At 40.9% G+C, this 14,239-nt stretch overlaps 2 protein-coding genes across 5 annotated transcripts in view; one reads left to right on the plus strand and one right to left on the minus strand.

Moving 5' to 3' along the window:
- Positions 1-1,495: 1,495 nt before the first annotated feature.
- si:dkey-175m17.6 (N-acetyllactosaminide beta-1,3-N-acetylglucosaminyltransferase 2) lies at positions 1,496-10,151 on the minus strand. Of its 2 annotated transcripts, none has more exons than XM_050052460.1 (2): positions 8,954-10,151; positions 1,496-3,297 (listed from the first exon to the last, which is right to left on the minus strand). In XM_050052460.1, the coding sequence occupies exon 2, from the start codon at positions 3,266-3,268 to the stop codon at positions 1,916-1,918; it is 1,353 nt and encodes a 450-aa protein (XP_049908417.1). In that variant the 5' UTR covers positions 3,269-3,297; positions 8,954-10,151; the 3' UTR covers positions 1,496-1,915. The 2 variants fall into 2 exon arrangements, with proteins under 2 accessions (XP_049908417.1, XP_049908416.1); XM_050052459.1 differs by lacking the exon at positions 8,954-10,151 and adding an exon at positions 5,382-5,512.
- Positions 8,112-14,239, plus strand: part of smad2 (SMAD family member 2) — a 28,812-nt gene continuing 22,684 nt past the window's right edge. For all 3 annotated transcript variants that reach the window (XM_050052461.1, XM_050052462.1, XM_050052463.1), the window contains exons 1-2: positions 8,112-8,262; positions 11,776-12,284. In XM_050052461.1, coding sequence (XP_049908418.1) covers positions 12,028-12,284 — 257 coding nt within the window. In that variant the 5' untranslated portion in view covers positions 8,112-8,262; positions 11,776-12,027. The remainder of the gene's footprint in view (positions 8,263-11,775; positions 12,285-14,239) is intronic.

Raw genomic sequence — 14,239 nt, forward strand, 5'->3', positions numbered from 1 at the left:
ATACACTATATAGAAATAGCTTATCTTCACACCGATGGTCTCATTTGCTGTTGTAGGTCACGCACAGACATCAGCAGAAACCAGAGACTTTTGCATATCCGGTTAAAAGTTCCTTGTAGCAGGGTGTCGGTGACTTAGTGGTAGAGCAGACGCCCCATGTACAAGGCTGTTGCCGCAGCGGCCCGGGTTCGACTCCAGCCTGTGGCCCTTTGCTGCATGTCACTCCCTCTCTCTCTCCCCCTTTCACACGTGTCTGTCCTATCCATTAAAGGCTAAAAATGCCTCAAAAAATATCTTTAAAAAAAAAAAGTTCCTTGTAGCGGCTGTAATTAACTTATTGTTCCAAAATATCATAATTCCTCTAAACATTGTATCCTGCTTGGCTAAATAATAACCACTGTCAAAGTCATGCATCGCTCTAAATTATTACTGAAATTACAAAAATATAAGTTGCATTTTAAATATTGGGCAATGTGGACATTTTGAAACCTTATTTTAGTTGGAACATCAACAAAACATGAGAAAACAAGACAAAATAAATAAATGTATGTTCATCAGTGAACATGTCACACACCCACTCACCAGCCACTTTATTAGGTACACCTTGCTAGTTCCAGGTTGGACCCCTTTTGCCCTCAGAACTGTCTTAATTCTTGGTGTCATAGATTCAACAAGGTGCTGGAAACATTCCTCAGAGATTCTGGTCCATATTGACATGATGACATCACACACAAAGGTGCTCTATTGGACTGAGATCTGGTGACTGTGGAGGCCATTGGAGTACAGTGAACTCATTGTCATGTTTGAGATGATGTGAGCTTTGTGACATGGAGCGTTATCCTGCTGGAAGTAGCCATCAGAAGATGGGTACACTGTGGTCATAAAGGGATGGACACGCTCAGCAACAATACTCAGGTAGGCTGTGGTGTTTAAACCATGCTCAGTTGGTACTAAGAAAATCTCCCCCACACCATTACACCACCAGCAGCAGCCTGAAGCGTTGATACAAGGCAGGATGGATCCATGCTTCCATCTGAATGTGGTTTTTCCAATCTTCTATTGTCCAGTTTTGGTGAGAAAACCCGTGTGAATTGTAGCCTCAGTTTCCTGTTGTTAGCTGACAGGAGTGGCACCTGGTGTGGTCTTCTGCTGCTGTAGCCCATCTGCTTCAAGGTTGGACAAGGTGTTGTTGCTTCAGAGATGGTCTTCTGCACACCTTGGTTGGAACCAGTGCTTATTTGACTTCCTGTTGCCTTTCTATCATCTTGAACCAGTCTGGCCATTCTCCTCTGACCTCTGGCATCAACAAGGCATTTTGGCTCACTGGATATTTTCTCTTTTTCAGACCATCCTCTGTAAACCCTAGAGATGGTTGTGCTGAAAATCCCAGTGTGTGACCATAAATCACCTTTCTTTCCTGTTCTTTTGCTCGGTTTGAACTTCAGCAGGTCATCTTGATCATGTCTACATGTCTAAATGCATTGAGCTGCTGCCACATGATTGGCTGACTAGGTATTTGTGTTAACAAACATTTGAACAGGTGTACCTAATAAAGTGGCTGATGAGTGTCTATCCAAAATATAATCATCAAGCATTATGAAACAATATGTAAGGTGCTAAATGTTCTTTATTAGGTAGTAAAATATAACTTTTAAGGGTAAATACATGTCTGTATTGACTGTAACAAGTAGCATGTAGGGACCCTTACTGTGTCACGTCACTTAAATAAAAGCACCCTTTGAGGTAGATCAGTCTCCTCCTCAGTGTTACGTAACTCTTTGGGGGAAAGGTACATTGCATGTGACTTTTGTAGGGTAATGTCTACTTGCAGTCACAGTGTGTAGGTTTTCCAAATGAGTGTGGTGGCAGCATTCATCCAGCACTTAATGAATCCCATTTGGCAGGCAAATGAGCCTCAGCATTGACCTGGCAGATTCTGGAGCTGCTTCCATAGTGTCAGCATCTCCTTGGGACTCCGCCTGTGAACAAGCAGGACGGATCTGTAAGCGCAGGGATTGCCCCTGTCTGTCTCCGGGAGATCGAACGTTAAAAAACCCGGGTGATGGCGTGGAGAGAGCCCGAGTCTGTGCATGCACATGCCCAGGTACACATCGTCTATTGGGAAGAGGCGCACCCTCTTGGACACCTCTTTCAGTCGTAATGCAAGTGAGCCAGAATACACCACCCCACCTCCACCAGCATACGGTGGGTACACACCTTTGTAGAAACGTTCTGGTATGTAGTATTTAGTGGATGGCTCCCGGTTTGGCATTGCGTTATTGATTACATCCCCAACGAACAAATCCATGTCGGTTTCATTGGCATAGGCTTTCCACAGCATGTGCTCATCCCATTGCTTGTGCAGGTAATCCAGAAGGGCACCTGTTCGGACAAAGACATCATCGTCCCCTTTGAAGACGAAGATGGCGGTGGGGCAGTACTGCTGGAGCCAGTGCCAGAACAAAAGGTCCTTTAGGGTCAAGTTAAAAAAAGAGTCTCTGAAATCCCACTGTAAGATATCCCCGTACTTCTGGTTCTCGAGCTCCAGGAGGTTTTTGAGGTCTGGGTGAGGACCGGTGCTTGAGTCCTGCCTTCCAAGCAGAAACACAGTGCGTACTAATCGGCCTTTCTTATTTGACTCCCCCCTCACCAGACCACTGCGTCCCCATGTTTCACGGATGGCCTGCCTGTTTTCAAAGTTCCCCACTTGAGATTTGACGGCCATGAGGAGCATGGGAGAATCCAGGACCATGCTGCTGTTATTCCTCCTACACATACCAGGTTGGTTGATAAGCAGAGGATACTCCCTGCAGTGCATCGACAATATAAACGCCCTCATTTGTTCTGGGAAGCTGTTTAAATCCTGCACACGAGGGACTGAACACTTGTGTGACACGCAGTCAGAGAGGCACTCATCTTCCATTTCTGTTAAAACCTTCGCTTTTGGCTTCCTTGGGATCCCAGTCGTGTTTCCTCGCAGTATCGGGTTGTGCTGACGGTCCCACGTGTGCTGCAGCCGGTTCCACAGTGCACTGTCCTCCAGACGGAGGTTCCAGAAGGGGCCAAGTGGGTGAGAGGCCATTGCGGAGGAGTTAGCAGAAATCCCAGTGGCGATATAGTGGATGGTTATTTTCGGAGGGCTGTAGGAGATGGTGACGAATATGGACACCATGATGTAGATCAGAAGGTGGCCGGTCATCATGCAAGGCAGCAGGCACATGCACAGAAGTCTCCCGTTGCATTTGCAGCATTTGCAGCATCTGCCCATCGCCGGTAGCGTACAAATCAGACACACACCTGCACACACATGAAAAAGAGACTTCAGCTGTCACGCACTAAAGTTGACATAACACATGCTCATTGTTTCAGATAGTTACAGGTACGTAACCTTCCCTAATTACCATGAAAGGAGGCACCTCTGTTATTTATCCTCCTGAGACCTGAACTTTTGTTTGGTATGCATTTTTAATTTCTCCTCACTATTTGGGATCACTAGGACGTGATTAGTATAAAAACCTAAACATTGTTAATGATAATAAAGTCCCAATGTCCTCAAACTAGACGATAATAAAGTCTTAATGACTTCAAACGAGTACTTGCTACTCGTTTGAATTAACAGCTTGTTCCTGTTGCTAACATTGGTCAAATTTGTTGACATATAAAACTACAAACATTATCAATCATAAATAAACAAGTTTCAACCATTAGATGTGATCAGGTTTTGGACCTTGTCCACTTCTGTGTCGAGATCGGCTGCAGACAGACTTGGCAAAAATGGCTGCCATCTTGTTTTTACATGGATTAGTGTATTGTGCTCTTACTACCACTAGATGGCACAAAAAGTGTCCATGAAAGAGGACAACAGGTCTGAGTTAAGCAGAATGAAGTATAAGGTCAAGTAAACCCAAAATGTAGTCTGAGTGGGCGGAAGTTCGCTGCATAGATCAGCCTCTCATTGGGCGGAATGAGCCACCCGCTGTGCTAGACATGGACTTTTGCAATTTAAAATATTGCATAGACTTGCTCTGTAATATGTACCCACGTATTAGTCCAGTGTGCAACCGCTGTGGGCAATCACCAGCCCCACTAGCCAAATATTTTTCAGTCACTGTCAGACGTCCTGGGTTGCCCTCTGGATCCTGATCCACTGACCGCACTTTTTGGTATTAAGGTTCTGATCTTGTGTGAACCAGCTCCCCAAATAATACAATGTTATTTGTAAACGTACTAGCACATGGATTGATATTATTAAATTGGAAGCAAACACAGGCCCCTGCCCAATTCTTTCCAAATTCTACCAGATCTGGCAACCCTTTATAGACCACTTTAAGAAGCCCTTTATAGACCACTTTTGTTTTGTTGTTAATTTTATTTTATTCTTAAAAAAATTTGAAAAAAAATCTACAGCTATTTATCTGTTCATTTACTTTTTTATTGCTTTAAATAAAACCATAAATAGAACGATATGTTTTATTCGTAAATATTATGTTTTGCAAACTTGTGTCTTTTTCTATACAAATCACCTTTTTGATTTTTTAACTTGTTGAATATTTTTTTATATATTTTTGTACCAGATATTCTGTTTTCACTTTTACACTACTGCCTGGTTTATCTAACTTTGAAAACGCCAATAAAAAGCAATAAATATAGTTGTTACCCTGCTTTTTATAGCCATCCTTTGGAAATGGACAGAAATAGAATATTATTTATATTATTTTATACATGGGTGTATGTCTTTTTATTTTTATTTTTTCCATAATTTTCTTTTATGAATTGGTTTTATTTACTTATTTATTTTTGCAAGTTTTCTTTCTCTCACTTACTATACACTGATTGGCAAGGATGTGCATTTCAAAATTAAAAAGAAAGTTAAAAAATTACAACAGAGAAAACATTAAAACCAACACAGATTTAAATGATGCTTTGGGTGCACCTGAGAGATTTTTACAACCAACACTGTAGGCAGCCCTTTGGAGTTTCTGTCTCCTTGGTGATGGTCCAGTGAGGGTAATTATCTCTTCTTGTCTACACAGTCAAAGCATCATCCTGTGCCTACCTGCTGAAAGCCTCTGTAGACTGGTGTGGAACATGTATATGCAATATAATGGATTAACTCCCTCTTTCTTTAGCTTTTAAAAGTTGAGTAAACACTGATGCATTATTCTGAAATTAGCTTTAATGGTGTGTTTGATTAAGGCTTACCTGTTTGCCTCTTTTCTTTTTAACAACAGCACCAAGAAATTTACAGATGACCTAACCCCAAATCCAAAATATTGACTCCTGCAAGCCTAAAGTCTCCAACATAAACGTGTCATAATTAATGAATAGTGATGGCAATATACGTACAACTCTAATGACAGACAAAGCATAAATGTACTTACAAGTGTGTGCACTGCCTTCCTTGTTAAAGCGGACTGAGATCACAGTGATTTGAGGTGTCCACTTTCTGTTGTAGTGTTTCATCCGGCTTGGTTATAGGCTGGTCGTAACGTGGCGGGTCTGTAGCGCATCATTTACATCCATAACGCTGACGGATAAACCCAAGCATCCTCTCAACCTAAAGGCGTCCTCTCACCGCAGCACCGCCGCATCTGAGCAACAGGTCCCAGGTGGCTGCGCGCACAGAGCATGCGCCACTGTGGCTCCTTAACGCCACGGTGTAAGATGAGGAAAATACACACAGGGTTAATGTAGGCCTATCTGTGCTGCTGGCACGGACTGATTTGAAATCGGGAAGCAGCCTCGCCAGGCAATAATTTCTGCACACAGATAGACTTTGATTTGCATGCAGGTGCTGCAGGAGCTGCAGTCTGCGTATTTGCATGTGGCCAAATGATCTATGAGAGGATAACCCGACCTCAGCCTGCTGGACATCAATTGTCATGATAATGGATCAACATTTCACTACATATACAAACACGAAAAAGTGCTTAGTGAACCAGGTAATCCATACTCTGCATTTAGAAAGCAGTCAGTGTTCTTGTATAGCCTACATTTGCCTGCAGGTTTGAATGAAGGAATATAAGAAGGGGATAAATTAATGATATCACTGACCTGGTATAATAGAGTTGGTTTCATGGTGTACTTATTTCTACCCTTTGAACATTGGTGTTTTTGATTATTATGATGTCATTTCTTGGAGTAGGCCTATCTTTACTGCTTCATATCCTTAAAATCTGTACAGCCTAAGCTAAAAGGTTAAGTAAGTCAATGAATAGACAAATAAAAAAAAAAAAAAGTGAAATTGTGTCATTAAATATAAATCTGACTTGTTTTTTCATTGGATGTTACAAAATATAAACACACTGATCCAAAAGATTTCTAAATGTAAAAGCACAAAAATATATATTTTTAACACTCCATAAGTTATTTGAACTATGTACATTCTTTAGTTTTGGAATTATGCTCATTTTTATAAGCAGAGAACAAAAGCATTGTGATGGATTCATCCCCTGGTGCCACATGTAACGTCGCACAGTGACATTATAGACAGAATCCTTAGAATGAATGCTCTAGCTGTTATAGTTTTAGTTTTGATATATATATATATGATTATGCAAACAATGATCTCCTGTGGTGATTATGGGGAAATTCCAGCTATTCACAGCAAAATACTACGTCTGCACTGCACCTGAGGCAAGGTAACATAAGGTCATGGTATGATGATGGGGAAGACAAATGCCTTAGCTTTCTTCTGCAAAACGAATGAATGCTCTATATGTTATGATTTTATTTTAGACAGATATATATATATATATGTGTATATGGAAATAGCAATCTCCCGCAGCAATGTGCATGGCATGTAAGGTAAGGTAACGTAAGGTCATGATGTAATGATGGGGAAGACAGAAGCCTTAGCTTTCTGCTGCAAAACGAATGAATGCTTGTTTATTACAGTTTCTATTTTAGATCGATATACACACAGGATTATGGAAACAGCAATCTCCCACAGCCATTATATGAAAACCCCGGCATATTTATGCCGAAATACCACGTTTGCACAGCATGTAAGGTAAGGTCACGTAAGGTCATGATGCAATGATCAGGACATGATGAGGCTGACAGGAGCCTTTGCTTCCTGCTGCTGCAAAAAGAATGCTCTAGCTAGCATGGTTCTTATTTTAAATGTACTTTGAACAGGATCATGCAAACAACAATCTCCTGTGGGAGGTCCACTTTTAAAGGGTTTTTAACGGGTTAAATACCCTCTGAATGCTGAAGCCTGGCGAAGGGTTTGAAAGGCAAATCACCATAATCACATTATTCACCATGAGCAGAAACTGTAAAAACAAATCATTGTCGAATTTTTAAATGTCCAGTGGTCCTTCAATACATTAGTTTTGAACAGGATTTGCATTTACTTCGGGGAGGGTCAAGAAAAAAAAAAAAAAAGGAAGTTACATCCCAGTCACCCCCTCCTCTGATAAATAAAGTACAGTCCCTTATAGTGACCTTTCCGTGTTTGTCATAATTTGCATGGTTTCCTTTATTTTTTCATCTTCAACTCAACTTAACTTTATTTATATCACACCTGTCATACAAACATGCAGCCCAAAGTGCTTCACATAACAAAATTCAAAGGACACAAACACAGTTTAAAGGACACCACAGACAACTATAGATAAGGTACTGCAAGACTAGAAAATTACAGTAAGACAAAAATAAATAAATAAATAAAATTGTAAAAATTATACATACATATAGAAAATAAAATAAAAATAAAAATCCATCAAATAAAAATAAAACAAATAAATGAAATATTGCTAAATAGAAATAGAGGATTTTTAAAAAAAAGGAAACCGTTGAAAAGATAACTAGTTTTTTTCTATCTGTGAGATGTGTATTCTATTCTATTCTATTCTATTCTATTCATATGGTGAGGGTGAGTTTTTCTGCCATTGTAAAAGGACAATCAAGGTTCCCACTGATAAACATCACCGCTTTACCTTCGTACGTAACAACAAATGATTGACACGACCTCCAGCCAATAGAACGCCCGTCTGGCAACAGGTTATCTCCTGAACCCCGGGAATCAGCCAATGGGAAGCGAGAGGAGGCGGGGCGTGACCGCCTCGCTCTGCCGCTCATGTAGCGTGAAGCGATACATGTTAGGTTGAGCTTTGAATGAGGGGCCATCATCCCGGCGGCTCGGAGGTGGAAAATACAGTTTAAAGTCTCTCTGGATGCGTTTTAAAATGAACAAGCAGGCTGTGCTGACAGATACCCAAGTGACCGTTCGGCGCCCGTTCACCTCCTCGTCTGGTAAGTGTGTTTTAAACCCAGAAACGGGTTTGATTTGTGCGCAACAAAACATGCAACAGACCTGTTTATTTGTCTGTGTGACACAAAGTAGCAAGCTTGCTAGCGGATTTTTTCGGACTCTTTTTTTAGGAGGCGAGGGGAGGAGGAGAGAGGAGGGGGGCTATCAGTCATTTCGAGACAAAAGAAACCCGAATATTTTCACTGTATGTGTCGCTGACACAGCAAATGACACCCGGGGGTGATATGAAGTCGCTTTTTGTGCCTTGACAAAGTCTACACACACTGGTTGTTGAGTCTGAATCGACGTTAGTAGCGTTAGCTTATTCTTCTTCGTGTGTGTGTTATGTGGACGGTGTCGGAGAAGAAGAAGAAACCCAAACAGACAGTTTCTCCTAAAAAACAAAACGAGCCGCTGCAGACAGAATAACGTTGCTTATGTTGCCCACAAGGCCCTGATCGCTACGGTCAGCATTTCGGCTAGACGTTTACATTGTGAGCACAACACGTTTGTGCTTATTGTTCCTTACAGTAGACTTTGTGTCCAGTTTGAAAGCCTCCCACCTCAGCTAAGGTTAAAGAGTTTATCCCTCCTCCTTTGTGTGTCAAAATGAACACCCACAATCTTACACTCAAGCCAAGCTTCATTTTGCCAAATAATCACTTTCCATTGACCCCAATCAAGGTGACAAACCTGAAACATTTCACTCCCACGTTGTGTTTTTCTCTTATTCTGGCATCAGAGCTGTATCCTGGCCTTAATGCACAGCATGCCTGCATGTTTAGACAACATCAAGCAACTGCAAGATTGTAGTTAATTATTTTCAGGGCTCGCTCTGCAAGCCATACATACTGGTGCACTAATAGGAAGCAGTCCAAGGGTTAAGCCTGTGAAATTAATTCTTAGAAGGAGCTTGGACTTTCAGAGTACCATGCTAAGGACAGTTATCCCTTCCTCCCAGACAGCTAAAAAGAGAAATCTGCATCGCTGAGTGCTGTTATCTGTATTTATTTAAGTCTAGCTGATCAATGATCTGCTGCACTTATCTACACATGACAAATGTGACTGTTTTGAGAGGACTGGACTCATAGAAAAAAGATTTGGTCTTCAAATTTAGTGTAAGTCATTTGTAACTCCCTGGAAAATGGATCTTGGCAATAAAACAATAGCTATAATATAAGATAAAGTCATGTCAGTGCTCATAATTGGCTGTTTCCTGTGTGTTGTGACTGTTGAATTCATCTTTGCCCGTCCGGTATTCATTTCAAATCAGTGAATTGCTCACCTGCTCTTGACCGGGCTCTAACACAGTGTGACACTCTTAATCTGTAGTATTAGAGGGTGAACACTGGTTTCGATATAAGGATAGGTTTACTATGGGATTAGCACGGGATTAGTGCAGATATTGACATGGGGTTGTCACCTCATACACAAATTCCTCTGTTCTCTGTTAAACAGTGTGTGAACATGATTAGAAATTCCTTTGTGTTCAGTGAGATTTTAAAGGTTGAGTAAATATAGAAAAGAAACCAGATTATGTGACACAGGATCATCCACACTCTCTGACATTTGGAGTAAAATTGAGAAAGTTTTCGAATGATTTGTGTCGACCTACAGCTGTATGAACAGCGTCTGTGAGGTTAAGTAACTGACATGTAACCTGACAGTCGGGTATATGTGGAGAAATGCTGCTTGATGATGTGTTTTATATACATTTGTCCCACGTAACAACTATTTAAAAAATGTGTTTTGTAAAATCATCACTTAAGTTTTCAGAAATGTAGCTGTATCAATTCAGTGCTGGTCTTTATGACATGTAGGACCAGGCAATATGAAGATAATCAGATGTCCATATTACAACAGTATTGTGGGAGTGATTGTTGGCACAATGAATGAATGAATGAATGAATAAATAAATGAACTCATATAGCACCCTTCATGCACAGAATGCAGCCCAAAGTGCTTTACAATTCAGACGGCAGAGACAAACAGCAAAAAAAATTAAATTACACAACACTCGTTCAAGGAGACAGGAGAAGAATAAACAAATGTATCAATCAATAATTAATCAAGTAATAAAAAATACATACATACAAACATATTAAGAATATTAAAACAGAAAGCTGTTAGTTACAGGCTATATTAAAAAGATATGTTTTGAGTTGTTGTTTAAAACTGTCCACTGAGCCAGCAAGTCTAATATTTAAAGATGGGGTGTTCTGTATTTTAGGGGCATAGCAGCTAAAAGAAGCATCCCCAAAGGTTTTTGTAGTGACAGTGGGAACAGTTAAAAGAGCAGCCGCGGATACAATATGATCATCAGTAAGTTTACATTATGACTAAGTGAGTAAAGTTAAATAATCAAGCAGCTAGAACAGTCTGTTGAGTCAAAAACATTACAGTAATTTACTGTAATACAGTGTTCAAAACCTGGAAAAGACGACACTTTCGATACTACGATATCAAAACTCTAAGATGATATATAGTCTCATATCATGACTAGGACTGCAACTAATGATTATGTTCATTATCAACTAATCTACTTATTGTTTTCAAGATTAATTATTAGTCTGTAAAAAAAAGAAGTGAGATATGCTCATAAAAATTTCCCAGAGCCCAAAGTGACATCTCCAGTTTGCTTCTTCTGTCAAATCAACAGTCCAAAACCCCCAAACTCTTTATTTACTACAATAAATGACAAAGAAAAGCAGCAAATTGTCACATTTAAAAAGCTGGAAACAGCAAATGTTTGACATTTTTGCTTGAAAAATGACTGAAAGAATTCATTGTTTAGCAAAATAGTTGGCGATTAGTTTTCTTTTGGTCGTTGCGGCTCTAATCATGATATAGAAATGTTGCCCGGCCCTAAGTACATTACCAAAATAGTCATTGAAATTGAGATAAGTCAAACTGAATGCAGTGTATCTTTACATGCCATCTATAATGTTTAATATGTGTCCAAATTCTGGTAAGACGTGCAGTATGTAAGCAAGGATTGCCAAGTATCAATAAACACACCCCTAAAAATAGATCTCTGTGTTTAAGGTTGTAAATGAGTTCAGGTGGTTCAGCAAGATGGCGACCTGTTTGTGCAAATAGCCATACACATGCAGTCTGCCATACTGCGATTCTGATAATATTTTGATTAATTGTACAGCTTCAGAACGTAGCTGTAGTACTGTGCAAGTGCACCAGCAGCAGAGTATATTTATGGGGGGTTGACCTACAGAGGAACTAACGCTGAATATGAAACAGAATGAGTTAATGCTTCAGAACGGTATGCAGGAAGTGTAGTGCTACGACTGTCAGTCTGGCTGATGCACACAGTACTGTACATGGTGGGAGAGTGAGCAGCAGGGGGACTTTGATAGATATGGGTCTTGGCAAAAAGCTGTTCATGAATCTGGATGTGCTGGTATAATTGATGTCATCATTTCAGAAAAATATGATATGCAGTTTCATCTTCTGAACTTGTGTGTTTGCAGGTGTTGATGTGTGCTTTCTCTTGTTCTTAGGTTTTCTCGGATGAACTCCTCTCGCTCCCTAATTTCCATCTGATGTTTCCCAAGACTGACTAGATATTAATTAAAAAATACACACATATATTCTGAATATATAGTTCAAAATCTCCAGTAGGAATTCAGACAACAACGCATCACCTGTATCACCCTTTTCCCCCTCTCCCCTTTTCCCTTTACACCAGATTAAGAGGGGCATCAAAACACACTTAGGATTCACAAACACACACGTTACATACACAAGCCACCATGTCCTCCATCCTTCCCTTCACTCCCCCTGTAGTGAAGCGTCTCCTGGGATGGAAGAAGACTCCAGCGGGGAGCGGAGGAGCCGGAGGAGGCATCGGAGGAGTGGGTGAGCAGAACGGGGGAGGACAGGAGGAGAAGTGGTGCGAGAAGGCCGTGAAGAGCTTGGTGAAGAAGCTGAAGAAGACCGGGCAGCTGGATGAGCTGGAGAAAGCCATCAGCACGCAGAACAGCAACACAAAGTGTGTCACTATACCCAGGTGAGATGAGGACACACATACATCCTGTAGCTCTATCTCTGTCTGGCTCCGTCTTGTATATGAATGCACATGGTTGTGGTCATAGTGCGCACACAAACATATGGATATAACCAAGACAGACTTTCTAAAGAATCTCCAAGCATCAAATGTGCCACATTTTCAATTGATTATCCAAAAAACTTGACACTTCACACTTCAATTTATGCTCACGTTCACAAAAATCACACTTCCCTAGTCCCTGTGCACTGGTATACCACAATAACACCAATACAGATCATCAGAGTGAGGTATGCTAACACACATGAAAGTATGCCAGGCGACCACAGCCTTGCAGAAAAGAAAAGTCTCTGATGTGCAACAGCGGGTCCGCTTCCTCATTTCGCTATGCCACAGGTTAGCGAGGCAGCAGAAGTGAAACCGGATCGGAGGAAACACATGTCTGACACATGATGCCAACCGGGCTTCGTAAACTTTGTGAGCATCGGTACGCATAGGATGTGTCTGTGCATTTGTGTTTTGCGCAAGGCCATTGACGGCGTGCTCTATTTTGAGTCGCTGGGAGTGTGACAGGCTCTGAGTGCACTCCGCCGTGCTCCTTTGTAGCAACGAAGCTTCAGTCTTGCCTTTCATCTCATTATGTTGATCAGATAGGTCGACATCGCTTGTTGGAAGATGCTAATTAGACGGAGATCAGAGGAGTTTAGTCAAAAGAAATGAAATGACTAGTTATCGACAGCATCATTCTTGGATGTTTTGTAATGTATTCATTATACTTTTAAGTGGAGAGACGCAACAATATCAGTATCACTCATTCTGCAAATGAGGTTTGTGTAGATACTGTGATGGTTTTGATCAAAAATGTACGTTGGCATAAAAAAGCATCTACAACAGAGAGAAAAACGCAGGATGGAGCTTGTTTCTGATGCAGGTGCGTCTAACTGATGGCCCACATTTGCGTGTGAATGTGGTTAGATCTTTACTCTGCTTTTACCGCCACAGTTGAACTACTTGGTGCCTGAATCAGCTTGGTTGGTGCACTTCTAGTTGGAGATCAAATCTACAGAGAACAGGAAATTGTTCATTTGTTAGGCAGGTGTACGGTTTAGTAAAGAAAATATTTAACAACAAGGCAAGTTGGGTTTCTGATGGAGTTATATATTTGTTCTTAGCGCTGGTGCACACACCATCCTCCTCAGTTATACAGACTGTTATATATGATGGAGGTTGAAGATGTTGTGCACTGTTACAACACAAAAATGTAAGTCTAAGATGGAGATAATGAGACAAAGTATTACTGCATCAAGCACTGTGGAGCTGTGAAGAATTCATTTATTATGAAGACTGTTGTTTTATCACCTCAGATTCTTTGTGAAGGTTCTGGAGAAGGATCAAAGCCACAATTATATCTGTACATCTCTACATACTCTCTGAAAATGGAGCACCTTGAACTGCATATCTTCATATTTCTTTTCACAGAGCCTTGAAAGTAAACTTAGTTTGAATAGGCGTGTTTTCTTTCTGAAAGCACCTCTGCATACCCAAACCTGCCAGTACTGATACTCAAGCTGAATGCTTACAGGTCATGTGTCTGTCAGTATAGATTTCTCCTGTGTCGCATGACAAGGTACACGAGCCGAGTCACCAGACCAGGTGAAACCTTATCGTGACAAAGGTGGCAAAGTCAGGGGAGCTCCACGAGGAGCATGTGATTATTGTCAATCAATCCAGCGAGGGTCAGCAGAGAGAGGAGATAACTGTGCTGCTCTCTGAAGATTTTATGAGCTTTGCTTCTCAAATTTTTTATGTAAACTACCCTCTCTCGTCTTTCCTTCTCGCTTAGTTTTTTTCTTTGATTATAAAGTGTCAGTAATAGAATTTGCCCAGTGGAGAAATTAGCTTTAACACCTGGAGCTGATGGGGATTTAGTGTCTTGTTCAAAGACACTTCAACAGGGC

The sequence above is a fragment of the Epinephelus moara genome, chromosome 9 (assembly GCF_006386435.1).
Source record: "Epinephelus moara isolate mb chromosome 9, YSFRI_EMoa_1.0, whole genome shotgun sequence".
Lineage (NCBI taxonomy): Eukaryota > Metazoa > Chordata > Actinopteri > Perciformes > Serranidae > Epinephelus > Epinephelus moara.